This window comes from Seriola aureovittata, chromosome 17, assembly GCF_021018895.1.
Source record: "Seriola aureovittata isolate HTS-2021-v1 ecotype China chromosome 17, ASM2101889v1, whole genome shotgun sequence".
Classification (NCBI taxonomy): Eukaryota; Metazoa; Chordata; class Actinopteri; order Carangiformes; family Carangidae; genus Seriola; species Seriola aureovittata.
The window spans coordinates 24690060-24717554 of record NC_079380.1 but is presented as its reverse complement, the minus strand read 5'-3'; the positions used below and the strand labels follow the sequence as shown (position 1 = coordinate 24717554).

The following is a 27495-nucleotide window of genomic DNA, read 5'->3' as shown; positions in this document are numbered from 1 at the left end:
CTTAGAAGAAAGGTGAGACAGGCAGAGACAGGTAAGAGCAGAGCTTGTAGTGTGAACTCATGATGCTTTAAACACAAGTGTTTGGCTTGTTGCTGCTAAAATGAAGAAGCTGAAGAGGCTCAGCTGGTTTGTTTGGAGGATTACCAAGAAGGGCTGGATGTTGTTTGGTTTATATGGCGGCTCAGGCAGAGAGTGTTTCCTCTGTGGTTGGGTGAGGGGAGGAGTTACAGCAGCTGGAAGTGACAGCTGAGGTTATTTAACGTGGGGCTGTGTGAGGTGTTTACACAGAGTCAGTGTATCAGCTGTAGTAGATTCAGATGGGCCCCTCCCAGTTTGGAGAAAGAGACGAGAGCACGGCCACAGAAGCTGAGTGATGAGCTGCTGTGGGCGGGGTCAGCAGAAAAACACTGTCTGAGACACTTTCAAAATGCCCAAGGAAAAAAGCTCAAATCATTTAGAATATTTTCCCCATTTGATGTTGCTGTCAAACAGCCCTTAACTTTGGAACTAGCTTTTCTCAAGCATTGAACTGCCATATTACTACGCACAAGCTGACCTATGACCCTCAGTGTATCACGCTGCAGATCAGCTGTTTGAGTCAGAAAGAGCTCAGTGAAAGTAGAAGCTCTAATAAATGTGGCTGCTCAACATGAGTTTGTACAGATGGAGCCACAGGTGGAGCTGGTAGAGTTTAAGAGGTGGAGTCACTACGTCTGTATTGAAGCAGCAGCATGTTGTCATTGATATTAATGAAGCTGTTTTCACTCTTTGTATGTGACTGTTTTTAACCTGCTTCCTGTTGGTTCAGGTGTTTGACTTTCATTTTCTAAACTTCTACTTTCTAAAGCTTCTTCAGCTCTGAACAGATGATGAAACACTGAAGCTTCCAAGAAGGAACTTTGTCTCTGAACTCACATCTTTATTCTTTATTCAGATTGATCAGCTGCAGTTTGTCAGAGATCAGCTGTTCTTCTCTGGCCTCAGCTCTGAAGTCCAACCCCTCCCACCTGAAACATCTGGACCTGAGTAACAACAACCTGCAGGATCCAGGAGTGAAGCGTCTGTGTGGTTTTCTGGAGAGTCCAGACTGTCGACTGGAGACTCTGGAGTAAGTTCACTGACTGTTACTGTTGTAGATCTTATATCTTTAATCCACAACTGAAGCTGATTTATCTTCACACAGAACTTTTTTCATTTTGAATGAAGTCATTACTGACATTTTAAATAGTGGTTGTCTCATGTTTCCAGTTGTTCTTCTCTCACAATGATTCTTCAGTTTCAGCTCATTTCACTCAGTTGTCATGAATAATGTCTGTTCACTTCAGTTCAACCTTCAGAACTCACACACTGGTATTTCTCTCAGTCAGAGGACTCATGTTTTCTAAATACACTGTAGAAAATGTCCAGTGTGAGTCCTTAAAGTCAATTCATTTTTATCACAACAACATACAGAAGATCCTCAGAACTAATATTTGTACAAAAACACTGAGATTCAACTGATGAAGAAAAAACTCTTCTTTTCTTTGAAGTGAATTTAAATGAACTTTAACACAAGTGTGAACATTGTTGTATTTTTCTAACAGTTGAATTGACGTGTTGAATGTGTTGAAGAGAAAAGCACCACACTGTTGGTTTCACATGTTTCACTCCATTAACTGCAAATCTTGTTGTTTAGTAAAGTGTCTGTGAATGTTTGGAAAGAAGCCGACAAATAAAATGTGTCATGATTATTATTGTTAGGAGCAGTAGAAGTTTCTGCTGAACATTTCCAAAGTCTTTTATTAAATCATCTGTTTTATTCACTTCTTTTATTCTTTATTCAGATTGGAGGACTGCAGATTGTCAGAGATCAGCTGTTCTTCTCTGGCCTCAGCTCTGAAGTCCAACCCCTCCCACCTGAAACACCTGGACCTGAGAGGAAACAACCTGCAGGATCCAGATGTGAAGCAGCTGTGTGATCTTGAGGAGAGTCCAGACTGTCGACTGGAGACTCTGAGGTCAGTAAAAGGGGCGGAGTCAGTCCTTGCTGCTTCCATCATATTGTACTAAACACAGTATCAGAGCAAAGAGCCAGTGTTTCCTGGAAACCTCCGACCTTCTCAGCAGCTGCTTCCCTCAGTGAAGCTGTGAGAGGAGAACGGTGACAGGCGTCAGGATTGGACAGAAAGACAGAGAGAGAGAACAGTCGGCCAATCAGAGCGGCCAGAAGCTCGTTGTGATCATGTGTCTGAGTGGATGTGAAGACGACTGTTGTTGTTGAGTTGATGTCTACAGGAAGTGAAGCTGATTACAGCTGACAGCCTCACAGAGGAACAGAGACAGTGTCCTCATTCATCAAACTGTCACATCTGATCTGAGACAGTTTGTTCTCTCATTTCACAACTCAAGACCTGATCAGTTTGATCTCTGTCACAGCTCTGAGATCAGTCTGATGTCTGACAGTCACTGGCTCTTATTCCACAGAAGCATCATTACACTCTGTAACCATGTGATCTTTATACAGACCAGAAGCTCTGCTGAAGTCCAGTGAGCACATCTGTATATCTGTCCCTCTGCCAGATGTTTTCAGTGACAGCCTCCATGTTTATCTGTCAGGTGATGTGTGAGGAACAGACCAGATGTTCATCAACACACAGAGACTCTGTGTTTAAATGTCAGGACAGTGAATCCATCACTGAGCTGTTGGAGCAGTGATGAACCTTCATGACTCAGCAGTTTGTTTCCACTGTGGACTGAGGGAAATGTGCAGAGTCAACAGACTTGATGCTAAAAGTCTCTGCAGGTGTGTGAGCCTCCAGCTCAGTGTTCACTCCAACACGTTAACATGAGAGCTGAGAGGAAGCAGGCTACGCTACACAGCTGCTGCACATCTGGACTGAACAGGACTGAAGTCCAGCTGATGACGTCTCTGTAAACACTGATTCATCTCCTCTGTCTCTTCTTCTCTCAACAGCTGGAGGTGAAGAGGAGTGTGTGTGTGTGTGTGTGTGTGTGTGTGTGTGTGTGTGTGTGTGTGTGTGTGTGTGTGTGTGTGTGTGTGTGTGTGTGTGTGTGTGTCTGTGTGTGTGTGTGTGTGCGTGTGTGTGTGTGTGTCTGTGTGTGTGTGTGTGTGTGTGTGAGTGTGTGTGTGTGTGTGTGTGTGTGTGTGTGTGTGTGTGTGTGTGTGTGTGTGTGTGTGTGTGTGTGTGTGTGGCTCTGTGTTTGTGTGTGTGTGTGTGTGTGGCTCTGTGTGTGTGTGTGTGGCTCTGTGTGTGTGTGTGTGTGTGTGTGTCCTGATGATCCAGATGTTGAAGCAGCAGCTGGTGTGTACAGGCTCTGACTGGACCATGTTACTGGGAGGTGGAGTGGAGAGGAGAGCTTCATCCAGTGACTGACAGAGGAATCAGAAGAAGTGGAGATGACTCTCAGTGCTGCAGTCTGAACTGATCTGAGAACAGCTCCACTGTCACACACAGAGTCCAGTCCACCATCACCCCTGTGTGTTCCTCTGGACCTGACAGACTGTTGGATAAATGATGATACTTTATGACTAGATGAAGATAATTATCCTACAGAAGAACTGTTACATCCTGAAGTGAACTTTTCCTTTTATAAAGTTGTGTTTGTTTTCAAGACAGGAATCATGAGAGAGGAGCCGAGTGACCTTCTCTCTTCTTCCCAGCTGCTGCACATTTCTAATGATAAGACATGAACCAAGTCTCTATTGAGTGACTCTCATATCAGCAGGATGTGAGGTCACTCTCATGTTCTGGATATAAAACCTGTGTGAACTTTGTATTCTTTAAACATTTGCACTGCAAACTCTTTGTGTGAAACTTGTTCCCTCGCTGCAAGAATAAATCTCCTGCTCTGGTGAATTTCAGACGGTTCCTGAGTTTATTTGATCATTTTCCTGAGACAGACCAACATCAGTGTCTCTGTCCTTCTACACAGACTGCACACACACTGAGACTCCTCCTCCTGCTCCTCCTCCTCCTGCTCCTGCTCCTCCTCCTCCTGCTCCTTCCTCCTCCTCCTCCTCCTCCTCCTCCTCCTCCTGCTCCTCCTGCTCCTGCTCCTTCCTCCTCCTCCTCCTCCTCCTCCTCCTCCTCCTCCTCCTCCTCCTCCTGCTCCTGCTCCTGCTCCTTCCTCCTTCTGCTCCTCCTCCTTCTACACAGACTGCACACACACTGAGACTCCTCCTCCTGCTCCTTCCTCCTCCTCCTGCTCCTTCTACACAGACTGCACACACACTGAGACTCCTCCTCCTGCTCCTGCTCCTTCCTCCTCCTCCTGCTCCTTCTACACAGACTGCACACACACTGAGACTCCTCCTCCTCATCTTCCTCCTCCTTCCTCCTGCTCCTTCCTCCTCCTCCTTCTGCTCCTCCTCCTCCCTCCTCCTGCTCCTTCCTCCTCCTCCTCCTCCTCCTGCTCCTCCTTCTGCTCCTTCTGCTCCTCCTCCTCCCTCCTCCTCCTGCTCCTCCTCCTGCTCCTCCTGCTCCTCTTCCTCCTGCTGCTCCTCCTCCCTCCTCCTCCTTCTGCTCCTCCTGCTGCTCCTTCCTCCTGCTCCTCCTCCTCATGCTCCTCCCCCCCCCCTCCTCCTCCTCCCTCCTCCTCCTCCTCCCTCCACCTCCTGCTCCTCCTCCTCCTCCTCCTCCTCCTCCTCCTCCTCTCCTCCTCCTCCTCCTCCTCCTCCTCCTCCTCCTCCTCCTGGACTGTTTTCTGTCTCATTCAGATCAGCTGATCCCACAGTGATGAATCTGATGAATCAGCTCCATCATGTGGTGTGATGGAGAATTGCAGCTAATTTCTACATTATTCAGTATTTCTAAATATGTTGCAGGCTGAAATGTGGTTGCTATGACAACATGTTAAGTTCATTGGGGGGGGGGGGTGATGTTCTTAGATCAGTGTTTTATCACTATCACTGGTATTAAAGCCATATGACAGTGGAAGTCAGTGCTTTGCTTCTCTTGTGACAGTCTTAACACAGCTGGAGTTTCCTTTCTGTTTGTGGTCGACAGTGAAAAATGTGGTTGAATCAGTGAAAGGCTGGAAGCTGCACAAACTAAAGACAACAGCCAAAAGGTCAGAGGTCAGCCTGCTTTTATTTTTACTCACAACAGAAATGGTGAGAAACAGTGATTTTGTGTTGAAGTCCATGTTTGTGGACAGAGTGTGGTCCGAGCTCCAAGCAGCACATTTAGTTCATTTCAATGTCCCCAGAAGTTTCTCATGGTTGAATTGTTGTAGATCAGATAATAGATGAAATAAGTGAAACTTGTTTGAATCATGTGTTGGAGAGTTTTCCTGGATTTGACAGTTGTCAGTAAAGATGGAGAGAAAACATGAGGAGAGAGCGAGGAGGACGACATGAGACAGAGATTCCCAGCTGTTGTGTGGTGAGTATCTTTCTGTCTCTCAACCAGAAATGTTTAAGGCTCTGGAAAGAGCTGACTCAGGGAAGACTGAGCTGGACATGCAACAGGTGAGAGAATCAAAGCTGCTGGTTTGTCTGCACTCCTACTGTAGACAGCTTATTGTATAATGTTGTTCCCTTTACAGTGTCTGTGTGTGGGGATCTACCAGCTCTGGAGACAACACATCAAGGAGCCCTTTGTGATGTCAGCAAATGTCCACTTGGACTCCAGGACGAGCCGATTAGACTTTGGTGAAGCTTCAAGTCATGTAAGTTGTGAGGTGGGGCCTCCATGGATTGGACTTGTTTGTCCAGCACATCCCACAGATGCTCAACTGGATTGAGATCTGGGGAATCTGGAGGCCAAGTCAACACCTTGACCTCCATGTTTAGTTCCTCAAACGGTTCCTGAGCCGTCGCTGCAGTGTGGCAGGAGCATCATCCTGCTGAAAGAGGCCACTGCCATTAGGGAATACTGTTTCCATGAAGGACTGTCCTTGGTCTACAACAGTGTTTAGGTAGAGCTACGTGTCAAAGAAACATCCACATGAACGACAGGACCCGAGGTTTCCCAGCAGAACATCGTCCAAAGTATCGCGCCGCTTCCCCCGGCTTGCCTTCTTCCCATAATGCATCCTGGTGCCATTTCTTCCCCAGGTATGTGACGCACACGCACCTGGCCGTCCACATGATGTAAAGGAAAATGTGATTGATCAGACCAGGCCACCTCCTTCCATTGGTCTGTGGTCCAGTGCTGATGGTCTCGTGCCCTTTGTAGGCAGTTCTGGCGGTGGACAGGGGTCAGCATGGGCACTATGACGGGTCTGCCGCTGCAATGCTCCGTGTGTTGTGACTCCTTTATCAGAACCAGCATTAACCTTTTCATCAGTTTGTGCTGCAGTAGCTCTTCTGTGGACAACACAGGCTATCCTTCACCTCAACGTGCATCAGAGCGTTGTTGACCCTGCTGCCGGTTCACCGGTTGTCCTTCCGGCAGGTACCGACCACTGCAGACCGGGAACACACAACAAGACCTGCAGTCTTGGAGATGCTCTGACCCGGTCGTCTGGTCATCACAGTCCTTGTCAAAGACGCTCAGATCCCTATGCTTTCCCATTTTTACCTGCTTCGACCTTTCACATGTCGATGAACAAGGTGTTAACATTAGCTAACATTAGCTAATGTACTTAATTTTACATTAGTTTGTAGGGTAATACTAACTATTATTACATGTGCCATTTCACCATGCTGTTTCAGTAGCAGCTGATGCGCTAACGTTAGCTATCGTTAGCTAGCGTTAGTTCACTAATTCATGTAAAATGGCGCCTGTAGCTCACCACTCAAAGTTTTGTCTAACTTTACTATCTAATTTAAAATTGTACTTACACTTTGCTAAGTTCAGCTAATATAAAACGGTGCTTGTAGCCTGCTGTGTATCCTTGCTAATGTTAGCTAACCACGATCACCTCTGTCAGTTTTCAACTTCAGAAACTGACAGAGGAGGAAACACTGAATGTTATTCAGTTTTAATTTTGAGAAGCTAGCCGTCCCTTGGGTGGTAGACAAGAAGCTAATTTATCTTGTGTCACCTTTCATCTACCTGCACTTATGTTTTTCAGATGGTGACACTGTTGATTGTGGCCTCAGAGAGAGTGTGGTTGGGTTTTTAAAGTGGTCTGTAAAGATGGAGGTTAAATATAATAAATTAGTGAGCAAGTTGAACGTTAGTTATAACACTGAATTTAGACTTTGTGCTTCAGGGGAATGGCAGCAATCTACTTCTTCAGCTACATCAAGGTCAGTGAAGGATATTTTCTAGCATCTTCCATGATTATGTTTCATCTTTGCGTGACTGATCAACTTTAAGCTTAAGAGTACAGGTGTCATAACTTTTGTAATGTTGTAGTTATTAATGCCTAGATAGCAATTGATATTATAAGTTTCCTCCTGGCTCAAATGAGGTCAGAGCGGTGCCACCCTGATCATGTACATACGTGTGTGTGTGTGTGTGTAATCACTTTTTATAAGCAACATATTTTAGTTATATATTATAGTTCTAGTGAATCCCCAAGAATATTCTTAATGATAATAGATAGATAGATAGATAGATAGATATTGGTGACTTGCAGGAGGTCAGCTGCATGTTATGAACCTGTGTTGACATGAACAGGTGTATGAATGTTATGCCGACATTTGTCTGACATGATGATGATCCACAAGTACCTGTAGATTGATAAGTCATTGTCATCCCACCCCTCCCATCTGAAAGAACCGGTGCTGTGTGAAAACAACCTGAATGACTCAGCTTTGTTATCTTGTGCAGAATCCAGACTGAAGACTTAGGACTCTGAGGAGCGGAGCTCAGACTGAAATGCAGAAGGTGATACCGGCCTCGGTACGTCTTAAAACACCTTCATCCTGCTGCAAGTTGTGTCTAAAGTCGCACTCCTGAGTCAAAACAGTCACAATACACACATTTTTAGATTCAGTGTGACTTAAACTTCCTGGGCACATCTCTGATGTCCATCTATTTTATCTCATTTATTTTAGATTCTGATTCTATTTATATTTCTTATTTTCCCCTCCTGCTGCTATTCTTTTGTGCTGCTGTGTCAAATTAGATTTGTCTTTTTGGGATCAATAAAGGTTCATCTTATCAATAATAGATCTCCATAAATCAGCTTAGAAGTCACAGAAAAAATAATCCTCCTGTTTTTAAGTTTTCCTCAGTATCACAGTAATCCGATGATGTTGTCTGTATATTCAGTGGTATACTGCAAACAGGATCTTCTATGAGCTAATCTGTAGATGGGGACAATTTGACAAGATATAAACAAATATAGGCTAAAAAAAAACCGAGGCTGAAGTTGTAGCCCACAGCTAACTCAGTGACTCCAGGGCAATATTACATCTCTGGCTTATGTTCCCCACAGCAGCATCACAATGGTAGTTTCAAATGATTCGTCTGAGGGGGATGCTCAACTTGACCCTTGACCTTCACTCATCCATCACAGATGAATTGTGTATTTTCTCTTGAAACCACCAGGGGGCGGCGTTTAACTAAACACCTGCACCATGAGCTTCAGCTCGGTCATCTCCAGCTGCAACGAGCCAAGGGAAGTGTCCTGCATTTGTTCCACAACATCAACTTAAAGTCAGGTGTAAACATTTTTCTGTTTTAGTTGCAAAAACAAAAAGCCCAAATGAAATGTTTGCATTGTGTTGTTGTAGAGATGTCATTGTGTTCTGCTGCAGCTGATTTAAAACTCTCCTACAAGGAGACCATAAACTTCTGTCTGTGTTTGCACTTCATTGTTTTATATCACTTTTATTATTATTATTATTATTATTATTATTATTATTATTATTTCAGACATTTTAAACAATCCCTGACATTGGGCACAGAGCGAACAAACGACCTGTTTAATACCTGTCCGGTCACATGGTAGATACTGCCTTAAGCTTTATGTTTTACAGTTCAGCCATTTTATAGGATAGAAACCCAGGGATTCAACTAAATTACATAAAACCATTACAGGGGTCACGGAAGAGTCGGGCAGTTCATTTGACATTTTTTCAGATTCGTGTTTGAAAAGAGGAAAATGCTGGTTTCGGGTCAAGATTGGAATTTGGCTTGTGATTTTTGATTCTGTTATCTAGGGACAGAGAGGAAGGGGAACGGCCGATTATGTGGTATGCATTTGGTAAACAGAGTTTGCACCTCTGATAAAGTCTTCTTGTTACAAAACAGAGACTTTGGTTGTTTAATCCCATGTTGCCTTGTGTCCAGGGAGTTGATTCTCAGACCCACGAGGCTGTTAGCCTGTCAGACAGATGTGACCAGATACATCTGTCTGACAGGCTAACAGCTGGTCTGTTATTGAAAGAAGGTTCCTTTGTCTCTGTTTCCTATCAATGTGATAGATTGATGGTGGGAAGGCAGGCGACTGAACTAAAGATCCACAAGGCCTAACATCTGACATCACCATATTATCATCTCTGTTGTTAACACCATGTCAGTGAATGAAGTATTGATATCGTGAAACAAAACAAGAAAGGTTGTTTGTTTTTCTTGATAATGCAAACTCTCTCTCTTTGTACTGAAAAGGTCTGGCTGTCTGAATCTGTGTTTATGAGCCTGTCATTGGTTCACTGCAGTTCTAAGGTGGAGACACTCAGTCATGGCGTTGATTTCTTTCACTCATCATATGTCTTGTATAAAAGCACTATATGGATGTCGGGTTAAAAACTTGATGTTCGTTGGAGGGGATCTTTAAGAAGAGCTGTTTCTGTTGAACAGCCAGGATATCGGCCTATAACTCATGAGGAAACAGCAATAGGATGATGGTTTGATGACGGGGGAATATTTATCTTATAGCTGATATTACAGTCATGGTTAGAGAGGACACTTGTGGAGCAGTGAGAGAAACAGTGGTGTTTATATTCTGGAAGAGAACCTTTGAATTTCTAGTAGATGAAATGAGGTTGGCGATCGGAGCAGTCTTAACATCCCTCATCGTTTCATTCAAACAGATTAAAAGCAGCTGATGGACCTTTAGTTTGGTGGTTTTCCATAAACACTCTGTCTTCCTACATTTTGGCCTAAAACTGTGGATTGACTCGTCACCCCAGGGTGAGGATTCGACAGGAGAGGCTTGTCCAGTTTTAAGAGGAGCCACAATATCCAATACAGAGGAGCACTGTTTGTTAAGTAACTGGACCTCCACTCCACTACAGTTTGACAGCACATCTGGGTCAAATACAACTGTAAAATTACAGCTGTGCTGTGGTTAATGATGCGGGCTGCAGATCTAAATGACAAGAAATAGTAAAAAGAACACACTTCGTGATCAGTGACAAGGAAATCCTCCAAGCAAACATTATCAGTAACTAGACTGTGAGTGTGTCCTGAATGAAACATGGCATATCAAGTGAAAAGACTCAGAAAGGAAAGGTCCAGATGGGCCAGGAGGTCGGTATATTGAAATACAATAGAAAGGTTCGAATCGACCAACCTTCGTCATTTTATGTTCAAATGAGGGGAAAGTGTCGGTGCGAAGTGAGAAAAAAGAAAAGACTGTAACTGTCTCTGACTTGCATCACCTCTTACTTTCCCCACTCATGTCATGAAACCAGATTTTAATTGGAGCCTGAACTGGCCCGCGGTCTTTAACAGTCTCTCTTTGTGTATAAACGTGGGTAAAACTGGAAAGACCTGCTGCTGATTTTGCACGACGCAACAGTTTATGATTCTGTCGGGATCATAAACTTTTTTCTGTAATAATCCAAAAGACAATGGAAAAATCCCATTGTCTTTTTGTGGAGTGAACCAGGGTGAAGCTGACTTCAGGGCTGGCCTGTACGTCATACCTGCAGCACTCCGTTGAAAATATTGTAATTAGTTATCCTGGTATTGTATCTTTGATTTATCATGACTCTGCTTTTACTGTATTTGTTTATTATTAGTATTATACTGCGTATTTGAAGAAACACATATAAGTGTTCTGTATGTTTCTATCTATTTGTGTTGTCTGCCTGTGATGGTACGATGTGATTATGAATGAAGCTTGACTAAACAAACAAACGATCGATTTGCATCGGCCCTGAAAAAGCTGTGAGATGTTATTTTAAAGTGAAGTGCTGCAGCTGCACAGCGGACTGAAGGTGGAGCAGCACAACATCCTGCAGCTCTGCTCCAAATCATCTTTACACAGGATGGGAGTTTACCGCAGAACTTGTTTCTCACTTATGAGGAAACTTATCAACACAGGCGCGGATTCAATAGAAGCTAATTAATCTGTCACCTTCCTCTACGGAAGATTATATATTGTATTAGATATTATGGTTTTATTTGATCTATGACAGATACAAGCAGATACAAGAGAAGGTTTTGGCTTCTCATCTGACAGCAAACATATTTACGAGGTTACATAAATGTGATGAAACTGTAGATGAGATCTGGTTCATAAAAGTTAGTAAGCTGCAATTGTGAATGAAAGGTGCTATACAAATAAAGTTTATTATTATAATGATTAATAGGCCCATGAGCAAGAGAAGCTGCAGGCCTTAATCAGTGTCACTGAGACCCTCATTAAAAAGCCAGAGATAAACAACCAACTGATTAAAATCAACAAAACAGCAGGAAAAATAAATAATAAGTTATAAAGAGAAAAATATAATATGTGATTAGCACTACCAAATAAGTTACCAATAGGTCTACATCTACATTATCATTAAAAAGTATGCCTGACAACAGACGTACACCACTCTGAGGTAAGACAATCAGCCCTTATCTGAGCTATCCTAAAGTTTGGCAGCGACTGAACTGCTCCGGTAACATGAGGAAACACAAAGAGAGATTTTTGGCAGTGTTGTCACTCTGTTCTGAGGAACTGTGGAGAGGCATGCCAGAGAGACCTCGCCTATTCCCAGAATATTATTATCAGTGATGATGGGGGCCCTGCCCATCAGTTCACTGCTCCGAGCAATGAGATCCGAAGTCTCAAAGTCTCAAGTCCTATTGTTGTAATAGGTGCTTTCGTTCCTGAGTTATTTCAACACAGGTGTGTAGAGTTACACCCTGAGGGAGGAGAATGTGCAGATGCATGTTGGTGTATTATTTTTAAAGGCTTCTTGTTTTCATCCATCCATCTTGAGTCCCTGGAATTGGATATCTTTATGCTAGGGTTAGCCATTATTAGTCCATTAGCCATTATTAGTCCAAATAACACAACATTTAGCCAACATTTCGTGTTGGCTAAATGTTGTGTTATTTGGACTCAGACAACAATACTATACTCAGCTGCAGATTTGGTGAAGGTTCAACAGGTGGTATGCTAATATCCCCCAAAACAGCCACTGGCCAGACACAACTCTGGCACAATGTAAAAGGGGGATGGGTTCGTGTCGGTATTTTACTTTCTCAGAGAAATATCAGTGATGCGTAGGCATGTTCCTGTGATATTTCAAGGAGAGGCACTACAAGCAAGAAATTCCAGGGCTGAGAAATGAAACCAACATGGAAGTGCTAAAAACTGCAGTTCTTCCAAAGACCACTAGAGGCTGGCTCCATCAACAACACCACCAAGTCTCAGGCGACAACCACAATATTTGTGACAGTGAAAAAGTTCCCCACAGACAGTGTTAAAGCTAAAGGGATCACTAACGAGGTGATGGAGGTCGTCACCTTCGATGACCAACATTTCTCTGTTGTGGATGTTTCAAAGCCTGATGGAGTTTATGGAGCACTATATACTGTTCAGTCATCGTCATTTAGTTGACATCTGTCTCCCTGAAATGTAGAGCGCTGACACATTCATGACCTACTGGCTCACGACATCCCTGCAATCAGTTTTACAACTGATACATGGAGTTTGGATGCTAGCCAGATGGGCATCCTTAGCCTCATGGCACAGTGGATTGACAAAGGTTTTAACTTGATAAAAGCATTATTACTCTCGCAGGAGTTCACAGACTCCCTCTCTGCATCTACTAGCTCAGATGCATTTGAGAAAATGTTTGAAACATGGAACATAGACAAATCCATTGATCCCAGGTGTAAGGACCTCTACTTTGATAAGGATGTTAAACAGTTTGCACGAACAAAACTTGATGCACAACTGATGGACAGACATAAGGTCGGTGCTGCAGATGAGACGCAAGGTAGAGAGAGCGCTGGTCGTCCACAGAGAAAGGTTGTACGAACGGACGGGGCATGACCTTCTCTGCATGACTTGTTTGAGGAGATTATGGAGGTAAAGAGAGCAGAAAGGCCAAGCATGAGGATATAACAGCAACTGGATTGTTTCTTAGCTCAGGCCACCATGGGCCTTGGTTGGCAGAACCCATCAACATCTTGAGATCAGTCATTGTCAGGACATAAGGCTTATGGGTTCAGTTTGTTGAAACAAAGCAGTTTTTGTGAAGTCTCACCTGACAACATCTTGGGCTAAAAGTGTTCATATGTTTGGACTCATCATAGCCTCTTCTAGCTGCACCAAACAGTGCAGTTCTGGTTTTTCCAGATCTACTATAGCGCAACCTGCCTCCTCCTCATTACCGTCATAACCTCCATTATGGCCAGGAACATTTATCCAAAGGTTTCTATCAACCACCTGCTGACTTGACTGCACTACACCAACACCACCAGCTCGACTCCAGGGATCCTGTCCTATTTCCTATCTTCATATTGACCAGCGCTTAATGAAGGTGCTTCACATCGAATTTTGTTACGCATTTCCATTTGATCGCTCCATAATTTAAAACCTTGTATATTTTTCGGTAACAACACATTTGAGAACCAGCAGCTGAATTTTATTCTCTATCAGGAATTGTAAGTCAAATAAAGACTAATGCAATTACCTGTTCCTGTCCTTCCTTCACCTGTGCTAGGACTGCAGCATGAGAGCACCTCAGTGCTTACATCTGCTTAAAGATGGAGTGGTTTATAGAAACCTGTTCAAAAGAACAGATCCACATTCTGCTTCATGCATTCAGAGGATCGTAGTTGGACATGATCGTTCTTGGTTAGTGTCACAATGACTGCTTCACTTGTTTTTCTTTTGCTCACTCTGAACCTTTACCCCTGTCTCCAGCAACTTGCATTTCTGAGGAACTTTCCAGACCACTTGTCCACCAGTTGCCCTTGGAGTTTCCTCACCAATTCGTGTCACCTAACTGCCACATTCACTTGCTTACCTGTTCACATTCCCATATCATCCACACCTGCTTCTCATGATTTCATCAGTCCTTCAGTGTGTATAACCAGTTCACCTGCCCTTCCCCTTTGGCAGCTCTTTAGGTTGTTGTTCATGAAGATTGTTTGTCCCATATTCCTGAATATCTTTGGCCTGTTACTCTATCCTGTTGTCTGTACATACACCTGTGACAGGTAGGGTTCCTACTAAAGTGGCATTAAGGGTTGTTACTACTTTGACCCTTTTTAGGTCTTTTAGCAGGTTTGCACTGGTGGACCATTTGCACTTTCCCTGGTGGACACTCTGCTCTTCAGGCATCAGGATGCTTCATGAAAGTTTTTCGGGTTGTAGAACAGTTTCTGAGACCATCTCCGCCCATAGCGCTCCTACAGAGACAAAAAGGTCCTTCCTCTGGCTGCAAACCAGCTAACATTGCTAATCTAACTCTTTCTCTCTTTCTGCCTTTCTCATTTTCAGCAGTTCTGGTTCCTCACCTCTGGTGATGAAACAATGCATTTACTTTACACTGCAGAGCGATCCAGCCTATTGCTTTTAGTTGTTCTGGATGATGCTTTGTATAAACTAGTGAACCCTTTCTGATGGCATGTCCAGCTGTTGTCAAGCAGCTGCTTATCTCCCATGACTACAGCCCAGAACATCATCTGTGTTAGAAGCTCAGCCAGGGTCATGTTGGGCCACTCTATATTCTCATCTACCGTTTTCTTTTGGATGCACTCCCTCTACTTCACTGTTAAAAAGGACACCAACTAAACAGGTTGATGCCAGGTTGGGCTAAAAACATGAATTCCCAAAGTTGCACTTTTTAACCTCAAACATGCTTTTCTCTAAGACAACCCAGTAATATATGAAACACAAAATCTACTGTAAAAACCAACCACTACATTAAAGTTTACAAGTAAAATATGGAGTGAACTATTGGTCAAACTCTACATAAAATGTACTTTGCTCAATGCACTCCTTTTGGCCCCTGATTTGCTGCTTGCAGCTACATTTTGGTTTCTGATCTGTGACTGGTTGGCTCAAACTGGCTAGGTAGCAGATTACATGTTGAGGGGAGGGAGCTGCACAGACTTTATAATATAAAGATAAAGATGAAGTGACAAAAAATTCAACAACCATGAACAGCTACAAGACATCACATCTCAACTGCTCTTAAAAGACAAAGATGGCCAGCAAACATGGTAAGTATATTTCATATTCAGCAATTGAACTCAGGGTAATGTTTGATAAACCAGCAGAGCAACACTTTATTCTCCTCTTTTATATTGTTTTCATAGATCATTAACACCAATGATGTTTAAAATAAACCTGCTCTCAATCATTAAATTTAAGCCTTTTATATATTTTACTGAACATGTATTCACTCATCTGCAACTATTAAGTTTGTTTGATTTTATTCTGTAATTTTTTCAGTCCTCACTGACCTTGTTTGTTGTATGATCCTTTTTTTTGCTTCACAAAATTCACATCCTATAATTTTATTTGTATTTATATAATGTGTCATAGTTGCATTGTGTTATATTTGACTACATCTTTTAAGCATGTGTGTTAATTAAATATATTTTTGCTTGTCTTGATGACTTTAAATATTTAACAGTTCTTTATCATCTGGCTCAATAATTCCTGTGTCACAAATTACATAGAAAATATATATATATAATTAATATATAAATATGTAATATTCACTGTGTCTAAGCTTTCAGACAAATCAAGGACATCTAAAAAATAAAAGAAATTAACATTTGCAGTCAGTGTTTAGTGCAGCTTATGATATTTCCATGGTCACACATGACCACTTGTTGACTTTTGTCATTTAACAGCTAAACTGTATTGGTTAATATTTTTGACTAAATTAACTTATTTGATTATTTAGACACTATTTTGCAAAAGAAAAAAAATTATTATGAAGTAACTGTATATTAAACCAGAAGATGGCAGCATTAACAAAATTCCTTTGAATTCATGCTCTTACAGTGGCTGAGAAAATGTGCTTTTCAGGACAAAAATTGAATCCTTTGATTTAGTGATCTTTAAATTTTATCAAAGGATACATTTATAGTTTACATCCCAGATGATTGGTACCATTTTTACAGTAATGAAAGACTCCCCCACATTAGTAAACACCCAGGTGTCTTTCCTACTTCATATTTAGTTTCAATAGAGAATGGGTTTAGCTTCACTAAGGAAAAGAGACATCCTGTTATCAGAGAACAAGTCATATTAAGGTGTAGTAAGTATTAGTATTAAGAGTAACCATGGCTCCAATTATAAGACATGAAGAGAGCAGTATCGTCAGCATATTGAATATATGACATATATGAACTATCTGCGTCTAGATTACTAATGTACGATAACGAAAATAAAAGTTTATATCCACTTTCGTGCCCTTGTGAGACTGCAATGTGTATTACACACCAGAAAACTAAATTGTTGGATAGATGAAAAATAACAGGCAATTTGCTTTTAGTTTTGAATTAGTGCTTAGCTGACAAAGCTTTTGTATAGATTATTTTTTGAGTTCAGCACTTACCAGGCTGCATGGCTGTAATGTTATAAGTATAGCATAGTTTTCAGTTACAATTGATTTTTACTGAATTACTTGGGTCACGATAGATTTTTGAGTTCAGGATGTGGTCAAATTAGTAAAAAATATGATGACTGGTATTGAATTGTCCATTGCACTTTCAAACAAATCAGGTGTGTGTGTGTGTGGTCATAGCTGATGTCACGCTAATGTAAATTATGTCTGTTTAAAATCTTCCAACAGAGTCAGAACCAGATGTGAGGATTGTGCTCTTTGGAAGGACCGGAGTTGGGAAGAGTTCATCAGGAAACAGGATCCTTGGGCAAGACATTTTTCCTGTTAATCAGAGTTTTAATTCTGTGACACAAGACTGCCAGAGGGAGATAAGAAAGCTTGGTGGTGATTCTGGAGAAGCTCTGGCTGGAAAAACTCTGGCTATTGTTGATACTCCAGGTCTGTGTCACACCAAAAAAGATCATAAGTCGGTGATGGAAGAAATCCTAAATTGCATCAAGTTGATTCAACCTGGTCCTCATGTGTTCCTGTTTGTGGTGGACCTGAGCGAGTTCTCAAAAGACGACGAAGACACTCTGGAAAACTTCAAGAAAGTCTTTGAAAAATCAAAAAGTCACACCATCGTCTTGTTCACCCATTGTCAAGATAAACGTGACATTGAGAAGTTCTTGGAACAATCCCGAAATAAAAGTCTCAGTGACTACATCAAGCTTGGTGTGGACCACCAAGCCTTCGACAACAAGGCCGAGAATAATCAAGTGACCGAGCTGCTGGAGAAGATCAACAAGTTGGTCATTAAAAATGGAGGAAAATACTGCGGAGGTGCCGTGTTTGAAAAGGCTAAAACTGCCTTTGAAGAAATGCAAAAGTGCAAGTTACTTGACAGCTCACTCGATGTTTCAGAGCAGTTGATGCAGTGGTGCCATAAGGGCGTAGATGAGTTGGAGAAACTCTGTCCATTTGTGAAATCTTACATTGATTTTGTGGTGAAGCTAGCTTATGAATGCATGCCACCTGAAGCTAAGCAGTAGAAGCTAAGTAGCTGAGTACTAAAAACACATGACAGGAAAAATCATAGTGATGCAAATGTGTAAATTTCATGTAATTTTTTTTTCTTCTTATTCACAGACAAAATCCTAAAGACTTCACTGTTATCAAAATGTATAAACTGTATAAACTTTGCTACAGTCATGTTTAGTGGACAGTTAATATATGGAGCATTATTCAACATTGTTTGTTGCATGAATAAAATAACGGTCCTCTTTCAGTAGAAAAGCTCACGGCGTACCGGACCTTGGTTGTCATGGTTACAATAATTAACACATGACCTACAGGCTCGGAGGACCGTCTCAGGTGTTTGGTCGCATTAAGAAAAGCTTAGGCCACAGTTTACGTGCTGAGAAATGTTAGACTGCGTAACCTGCCTGAGCTTCATAATATTAAAATCAAAGTAGCTCAGAGCATTCTTGTTCTCATCCTGATAACAGATTGAGTGGGGAGCGACTATCAATATTCATTTTGTGTTTGGGGGAAAGCTGTGTGTTCTCTCTGTATGATTTACTGCAAACCTTTGATTGAATCCTGATGTAAACTGCACTTACTGTGTGCTGAAAACTCTTTAAATGATTCTTTTACACGTGTGTTTGTGATGAGAAATCTTTTAATCAGATGTTTTTGATTTATACATTTGTGTTTTCATTATTATCAACAAATATCCTGAGTCTCTATATACTTGTCCATGTGTTTACTTGTAATCAACATGTGTGGTGTGGTGATGGTTTATTATTGATTTGATTTTGATGGGCTGAGTTAGGTATGGTATCTATGTTGCATCACATGATTAAATTCAGTCCGTTTGTTCTTTGTGTATGATACTCATTATTCTGAAACACATACTATTACACTCATTACATTTCTGTAGTCACTCATACTGACGTGCACTGCACTGTTTTCAGCAACACAGGTCGGCAGTTACATTCATACTTGATCAAACTTTTGATTTTGAGCTGCATTTAAGCTGAGGAAGTAATTCTGCTGTTTTATCATCAGCACCACAGTGACACTGACTAACAGTCACAGCAGAGAGTGTGAGCTGCAGCTGTTTCTCAGTGTTGACAACAAGATAAAGTGAGAGAGGAGAGATATCTTATATATTCTTATCAATAAGTGCAGTTCCCAGCAGAAGCATCGCTAAAACCAGACTGAAACATATTTCCAGTGCAAACAGCTGAGAGGTTTGTAAATCATTGTCTGTATTCAGTGTTGGAGAAGTCTGTAGCGGGACTTTCACAGAAAACACCACAGACATCAGAGGAGTCCCTAATCAGCTGATGGAAAACAGCTGTGCTCCCACTGTCCTCAGAGGTTGCCATGGTGATTTTATATTGAGACACAGATTGAGTTGAAAGATATCTCTTGAACTCAGGCTTACCGGTAAAAGATCATGACTCCTGTCTCCTGAAGCTTTATATTGTCTGAGAGGAGAGACTCTGAACACAGTAAACTGTGTCTCTGTGTGGAGTTAGCTAGAGTCTGTCTGTCCGTCTGTGGCGTAAAAAATGTTGCAGTGATTAAAAGAAACAAACACTTTGTTTTCCTTGTTTCCCTCCTCAGTTTTCCTTCGAGTGAATGGGGCAGTTGAATGGTTCTCCTGCACCTTTAAAGGACATACTTCAATTTGTGTAAGTCTCTGGAAAAAGACAGATTCGCCCACGTTTTGGTGAAAAAAACGACGAGTGAAGAGTGAAATTTGTGTCCATGAGAACAAGTGAAACACATATTTTATAGCAGTTTAAGAGCCTGTCATCACTCTGGCTGTGATGTCACTCACTTTAGCCTCCGAACATGCTGCGTAATACACACCCATTATAAACCCATTGTCAGAAGAAATCATGAAACTTAAACTGTGATAAATCAGAAACTGTACAAGATATCAAAAAGTTGAATACTGGTTAAATAGCTGAAAAGCTTGGGACCTGTTTAAAGTTGAAATTAAGTCTCTAGCTGAAAGTATGCCAAAGTAGTTGAGTTACAAAGAGTTACAAATTTTCCCATTCATTTCTATGGGAAAAATTTCTGACAAAACGTTGAATATTTCGTAAATTATGAGACATACTGTATCTCTGAGAAAAGTCATCCCCAGAATGTCTCACATATTTCTAGGACTAGATAAAGATTAGATAGCTGCCAAAAAAGTGAGCGGAAAACAAAAGATAAATAAAATAGCAATAATAACATATTGTGGGATTGTTTTGTCAGCAATCAGACCAATTAAAAACTCAACATCTGGCAAACACTGTCCATCCACTTCGACTACGTTTAGACACCAAGCATCGTTGATGTACAGACTCAGTCCGCCTCCCCTCATCTTACCTTGTGTTACGTCAGCGTGGATCACGGTCCACCCATCAAGGTCAGGCGGATCCAGGATTCTGTAAAGATGTGGAAACAAGTCTCTGATCTTGCGTTGCTAAGTGAGCTTGAGTTTTTATTTCATCCATTTTATTTTCATGTGATTGGACATTAGCCAGAAGCAGCTTTGTAGAGGAACAACATTAGCCAAGCTGACTAAAGCTGCTGCACTTAATTCAGTCCCTGCGCTTCCTTTTCCAATATTTATGGTTATATATCTGTTATAAGTAATTGTACGTAAGACACGCTTCAGTAATGAAGGTGAACGAATGAGACTGTAAAAAAAACAGGCTCATTGGTCGTGTGTGCAGCAGGTTATTATGATCCATTGTTTGGTTTTGTTGCTAGGCGACATCTAGTGGTCGCAGTAGTTATGACAGGAGTGAAGGGAAAAGTGTCAGTGACGTATAAAGAGACAAAGTCCTCGTCAGGAGGAGGAGGAGGAGGTGGATGGATAGCTTTCAATTCCCGTGTGAAAAAAGCAGTTTATGTCGTTTCCATTATTCATGACTGTTCGACAAAGTTTACCACATTGTTATTATTGTAACCATGACAACAAAGATCATTTAATGCTGAGGAAGTACTGATTTCAACCCTAATCACCATCTTTTCCTTAACCTGGCCAAACAATGACCATTATTATAGTAACCATGGCGACAAAGGTAGGTACGCTGCCGTTGGTACAGTTGTTCAGGTTGGAGGACTTGTTGGAATGAATAAAAATCTACATTAGCCACTACTAGCATAGCCTGAAGTCAGGTTGCATTGTGGGTAATGTAGGTGCCAGGTTTGACCAAAAAAGAAGAATAAATGAAATTCATCCATCCGTTCATCCATTTCCAGCCCTGACCAGGGCGGTGCAGAGGTCCCCCTCCCTGGCAGAGTCTTCCAGCTCCTCCTCAGGGAACACTAGTCCTTCCCAAGGCAGATGAGATATAGATTATCTCAAATGTGTTCTGGGTCTGCTCTGGGGTCTCCTACCAGCTGTACATGCCCGGAAAACCTCTAAAGGGAGGCGCCCAGGAGGATCCTGATCAGATGCCCAAAACGACTCAAGTCAGTGTGAAGGAGCAGCGGTTCTTCTCCGAGCTCCTTCCTCTATCTCCAGGACTGAGCCAAACTACTCTGCAGAGGAAGCTCATTTTGGCTCCAACATATATAGGAACCTTTTAGGTACTAATGTTGGATTTGGATGTATGATATCTGAACTAATGTATTGTAGTGTGGGATAAATAACTGTTAGCTAAGTTAATGAATGCTAATCCAAATTACCATCATTAACCCACAGAAACCCATAAAAAACTCAAAAGCATGTCCATAACCTTATTCATCATTCACAGCAATAGCATGTGTGCTTTTCTATCACAGGTTTGTTTGTCTAACTTTATGTAGGTGTAATTATCTGCAGCTGTGACTAATGAACTTGTTTTTGTATTTGAAATATAATAAAGAATAAAAACAGTCTCCCACTGAGTAAGATAAGCTTCACAAAAGCAAGATTTTGTTTTTATTTGATTGTTCATGTCTGTAGGATTCTTGAAAAGAACAATGATACTCCTTACAGCATGTTCATGTGTGTGTGTAGGTAAACTGTCCTCAGTACTTGTGGAAATGTAGCTACTCTACATAATATATTTTATCTCTGCCCCCAAATGTGTTGGTTGGAGCTACATCTTTATTTGTGATCTGTGACTGGTTAGATTTTGACTGGGAACAGGTGATGTGTACTTCAGGGGAGGGAACTTGCAGCAGGCTATAATATATAATGATGAGTTGGAAATTAAAATAGTCAGAAGAAGACATCCACAGTGACAAGACATCACAGATCAGCTGCATTTACACAGCAAAGATGACCAGTGAGAATTTACTGCCTGGTGAGTATATTTCTTAAACAGTCCTAATGCTCTGGGTTTGATATAATTGGTAAAAATGATAAACTAGTTCATCAGTTATATCTGTGATGCATGATGATTTCCAGCTCTCAGCTGTCAAAATAAGTATTAAACCCTTCATTTCTATTGTTTTGAGTTAACATTTAATCAGTCATCTAAAGATATGAGATAATATTACTGTATTTGACAGTCTGTACAGATCCCATTGACTGTAACTTTTTGTAACTGACACTTTTTATGTCAAAGTTGTTTTGTTTTATCTTATTATATATGTTTGCCATAACTGTATTATATAGAAACTGATAACCTCTTTCAGTTACTGTGTACTTCCCATTTACTTTGTTTGTTCTGATGACTTTGATGTTCTGACTACAACTTGACCTGTGTGCTGGCTTGTTAGTCAAATCAGGGAATTTAGAATAAAAATAAAGGTTGAGAAACTATGATATAAGGGATAAATCTCGTGGCAATGTGGCATGGAAAGTATAAATATGTGACACATGTCATACACAGAGGCAGTTCAAACAGCACAACGACTGCAAAACACCCAACTGAGGGCGTAGTCCAATGTAGTGCAGAAAATATTCATCTGGATTTAAAGGCAGTGTCATTTTCTCTGGAGGTTTGTTCCAGTAACTAAAGGCTGCTTCTTCCATGCTTAGTTTGCACTTTGTGAACAGTTAGCAGCCTTCTGACTGATGATGTGAGAACTGCTAAGATGTCTTCACTTGTCTTTTTGTTAGGACTCTAGGAGCAGCTTTCTGAATGAGAAAAGACCATTACAGTGATTTATCCTGCTGGAAACAAACGAGTGGATTAATTTAAAGTCCTGCCTGGACATGAATCCTGTTTTTAAAAGAACAGAATGCAGACTTTGTCATTAATTTGTTAAACTCTGAGTCCAACATTACACCAAGTTAGATCGGACACATAGAAGATGAGCGTTTACTCTCAGACTTCCTTCTAAATAATTAAACACAGTTATTTAGGTGAAAGAATTCAGACACATCCAGTCTTTTATTTGTTCATTTCCCTTCTAGAGAGAATCTATGGGTCTGTAGACATTTGGTGACAGAGCAAAGTAAATTTGGATGTCATCTGCATAATTATGGTAGTTGATAATATTGTTTCAATGGTACTAAAAAGAGGAAGTATTATTGTATTGGTTAAACTACTTAAAACAACAATGCCAAGTTAGACAATTAATAGTTTGGGTTATTTGCGGTGGAGTTATGTGAGGTACATTACCAACAGTAGATTCTGTTCAGAGCGCTCCCAGTTAGGAAAACCGACCGACAGCACCCAGTGTATTTATAGACTCGTGTTTCAGTAAAATTTTGAATGCAGGATTTTTACAGTGGGGTGTCACTACTTTTACTGCAGTAATAGTTCTTCCTCTACTGATGTCTGTAATATTTCCCACAGAGCTGAGGATTGTGCTCATTGGGAAGGTCGGAGCTGGAAAGACGGCAGTCATGAACAACATCCTGAGGATCTCAGCGGAGAGAGGAGAGGATGAGGCAACTTCAGGCTCCCGCATATGTCCCAACTCTTATACAGACAAGTGTCAGAAGGAACAAGTGAAGATCGGAGGACGAAACGTGGTTGTTGTCGACACTCCAGGTCTGTGTCAGTCAGGAAAAGAAGACAAGCAGGTGATGGAGGAGATCAAGAAATCTTTCTCGAATGTTAATCCTGGTCCTCATGTGATCCTGTTCGTGCAGAAGGTGAGCGCGTTTGGAAAAAGTGATCTTGACAGAGTGGAGACTTTAAAGAACACTTTCGACGATGAGGTTTTAAATTACACCATGGTGTTGTTCACCCTTAGAGATGAAATGGAAAAAGGAAGAAATATTGAGGAGTTAATTGAAGAAAACCAGGATCTCAAAGACTTTGTCTCTAACTGTGAGAACAGATACCATGCTATTGACAACACAGTCCAGGATCTGTCTCAGGTCAAGGAGCTTCTGGAGAAGATCAACCAGATGGTAAAGGAAAACAAAGGAACATCTTACTCGGTAAAAGCAGCTCATCTTAAAAGGAAACTCGCACTCACTGTAGGGGGGTCTGCATTGGTTGGAGCTGGTTGTGGTGGAGGAGTTTCTCACTTTCTTGGGAGCGTGGTTGGAAGTACAGTAGGAATTGTAGGAGGAGCTGTAGTTGGAGGTGCAGTGGGCGCTGCAGGGATCGTCGCATTGGAACACATTAAGACTAAAACAAAAAAATAATGAATACAAATTTGAATTTAAAAGTTTTCCTTAACAGAGACCAGGACTGTGTCGTAACAGCTCTTGAAAATCCATCACCAAGTTTGAACGTCAAGTCCCTCCTGAGTACTCAGTAACTACTAGCTGCTGATTTATTAAATGAGGATGCTCCATTAAAATATAATAAATGTCTTAGCAAGTCAAGACTTCAGTAAGGTGCAGATTGGTTGTTAGGAAATGTCTGTTGTGCTGTCCAGTCAAAATCAATAAACTATGTAAATGAGCATTACAAACTAGCATGAGGTCCTAAAATTACACTAATTAGAGGTGTTAGTTTTATTCTGTATTATGTTATTCTTTTACTCTGTTAGTTTTAGTCTGCATACTTACAGTACATACAGCTCATAATGAGTGGAAAATATACAGTTATGCTGACCTAACTACAAAGAGACACACAACAACCACTAAGAGATGCAATATGACAAATAACTATAAAGAGACATAAAACAATTACAAACCCTGCACCTCCACAAGAACAATGAGCTGCGGAGGGAGTCGGCTGAGGCTTCATTTGATCGATTGTAAATGTAAAAACATTGTTTATAGCAGCTTAATGTCATTTGTATTTGTTCCAGCTTTTAAAATGTGAGGATTTGCTGTTTTATCTCATTGTAAATGAATTATCTTTGGTTTCAACTCTGTCTCTATACAGATGATACAAGTTTCTATACATCTAAACTTCAACAAACGTTTTATTTCTGTCATAACGAGGAAATGTTATTTGACAAGTCACAGATGTGTTGATACTGAACATCTGTTCCACCTGAATCTCTGATCTCACAGTTAAATCTCCAGCTGTAGTGACTCCAGCTTTATTCAACTGTTCTATGATTCTGTTCAGACTCTCAGCTGCTGCTTCAGGTTCAGGAAAGATCCTCGTTTAAAACACTAAAACTTCACAACCTGTTTATTTACATTCAACCTGAACCACCAACTTTCCCTGACCTGAACCACAGAGCTGCTGTTCTCTAAACCACAGATGGGTCTCTGATGTGAACTGGTCTCTGATGTGAACTGGTCTCTGGATGAACTGGTCTCTGGATGTGAACTGGTCTCTGGATGAACTGGTCTCTGGATGTGAACTGGTCTCTGGATGAACTGGTCTCTGGATGTGAACTGGTCTGGAACTGGTTTACTTCTTATATCTTCATGGTTACATGGTTCAGTGAGTTGGACAGCTGATGTTTCAGTGTAGTTTAAAGATGTTTGTGTGCAGTGTGTTAACAGATTTATCACCTTCTGTTCAGCTGTATCATCGGATCTGTTTGACATGTTGATGCTGACGAGCTCCAGATGAAACACTGAGTTGTATTTTGTCACTTCATCATGTCTGATTTCATAATTACATCTTTCAGCAACAATAAAAACCACGAACCAGAACACCCTGCCTCATCATTCAGCCTCTACATGACCACAAAGAGACAGAAGACGACCACAAAGAGACACAAAACACCTGCAGAGAGACGTTTCATGACCACAAAAAGATCCAAAACAACCATAAAGAGACACAAAATGACCAAAGAGACTGAACTTTGTCTCATAATCTGCTGCCAGTCGTTTGTATTTAAGACATTTTTAACCATGTTGGATATTTGACATTAGTGACTGAAGACATTCAGATAAATAAACAGCTTTACCTGAAGTTAGCTTTGTCTTCTGTTAAAGGTCAGTGATGTCACAGTCGTAAGGTTTGTGTCTGTGGGTGGAAACAGTAAATAAATGATGAGGTGTTATAAGAGAAACAGCTGCCCAGATGATATAAAGCAGTTCAAATGGTCTAGACCAGCTGTAACATTATATTGATACGTGCATCAATATTTAGAATACAGTAATATAACATGAGATTTAGAAAGAGCCCATTCTGCATAATGAGAACTTTTACTTTTGTTCCATAAATATATTTTGATATAAAGCTGATGCTTCTGTACTTTTACTTGTAGTATTGTTCTGTGCTACTTTAGTAAAAATCTGAGTTTGTTTTTCAGGGTATTTTTGTTCATTCTCAGAAATAAAAACTGAAATGACGTCGTATTATTTAAGAGGCTCATGAGGAGTCAGCTGACCACTGATCACTGTTGAAGTGAAATTTCTTCAGTTGAAAATTGTGATCAATATATCAGATGCACTTATGCAGCAGCTCATCCAGCAGACGACAGTCACAGGAGCTGCTCATGGAAACTGCTGTGACCCACTTTGTGTCTTTGACCCTGCCAGTGTTCAGATAAGAGGAAACTATACGGTTGATGTTGGCAGTGAGGCGGTTAATGGTGCAGTTCCTGGTCTTTTATCTGTGTGCTGATGTCCACGCTCGTAAACCTCACGGTCCTTGGCAGGAATCAGTTATTACACAGGGTGAGAGTGACTGACCTATTTCTGCTGGCGGTGAACTCAGATCATAACGGACGAGAGCAGATGTTCAAATGAGTAAAACAACCATAAAGAGACACAAAATGACCAAAGAGACTGAACTTTGTCTGATAATCTGCTGCCAGTCGTTTTATTTAAGACATTTTTAACCATGTTGGATATTTGACATTAGTGACTGAAGACATTCAGATAAATAAACAGCTTTACCTGAAGTTAGCTTTGTCTTCTGTTAAAGGTCAGTGATGTCACAGTCGTAAGGTTTGTGTCTGTGGGTGGAAACAGTAAATAAATGATGAGGTGTTATAAGAGAAACAGCTGCCCAGATGATATAAAGCAGTTCAAATGGTCTAGACCAGCTGTAACATTATATTGATACGTGCATCAATATTTAGAATACAGTAATATAACATGAGATTTAGAAAGAGCCCATTCTGCATAATGAGAACTTTTACTTTTGTTCCATAAATATATTTTGATATAAAGCTGATGCTTCTGTACTTTTACTTGTAGTATTGTTCTGTGCTACTTTAGTAAAAATCTGAGTTTGTTTTTCAGGGTATTTTTGTTCATTCTCAGAAATAAAAACTGAAATGACGTCGTATTATTTAAGAGGCTCATGAGGAGTCAGCTGACCACTGATCACTGTTGAAGTGAAATTTCTTCAGTTGAAAATTGTGATCAATATATCAGATGCACTTATGCAGCAGCTCATCCAGCAGACGACAGTCACAGGAGCTGCTCATGGAAACTGCTGTGACCCACTTTGTGTCTTTGACCCTGCCAGTGTTCAGATAAGAGGAAACTATACGGTTGATGTTGGCAGTGAGGCGGTTAATGGTGCAGTTCCTGGTCTTTTATCTGTGTGCTGATGTCCACGCTCGTAAACCTCACGGTCCTTGGC

General features: G+C 41.1%; 3 protein-coding genes across 30 annotated transcripts in view; all 3 read left to right on the top strand.

Annotated features, from left to right (window-relative positions):
• Positions 1-27495, top strand: part of LOC130185241 (NLR family CARD domain-containing protein 3-like) — a 100150-nt gene that overhangs the window by 53597 nt on the left and 19058 nt on the right. For 13 of the 28 annotated variants that reach the window (XM_056401570.1, XM_056401567.1, XM_056401568.1 and 10 more), the window contains 2 exons: positions 935-1108; positions 1824-1997. The exons of 9 other annotated variants lie outside the window; for them this stretch is intronic. In XM_056401570.1, the coding sequence (XP_056257545.1) occupies positions 935-1108; positions 1824-1997 (348 nt within the window). Of the gene's footprint in view, positions 1-934; positions 1109-1823; positions 1998-2953; positions 3863-27495 lie in introns of those variants that run through there. 6 more of the 28 variants (XM_056401572.1, XM_056401591.1, XM_056401589.1 and 3 more) reach the window with 3 other exon arrangements.
• LOC130185246 (GTPase IMAP family member 9-like) lies at positions 15220-18517 on the top strand. Its single transcript, XM_056401606.1, has 2 exons — positions 15220-15299; positions 16886-18517. The coding sequence occupies exons 1-2, from the start codon at positions 15284-15286 to the stop codon at positions 17686-17688; spliced, it is 819 nt and encodes a 272-aa protein (XP_056257581.1). The 5' UTR covers positions 15220-15283; the 3' UTR covers positions 17689-18517.
• Positions 21879-26613, top strand: LOC130185245 (GTPase IMAP family member 8-like). Its single transcript, XM_056401604.1, has 2 exons — positions 21879-21942; positions 23386-26613. The coding sequence occupies exons 1-2, from the start codon at positions 21918-21920 to the stop codon at positions 24186-24188; spliced, it is 828 nt and encodes a 275-aa protein (XP_056257579.1). The 5' UTR covers positions 21879-21917; the 3' UTR covers positions 24189-26613.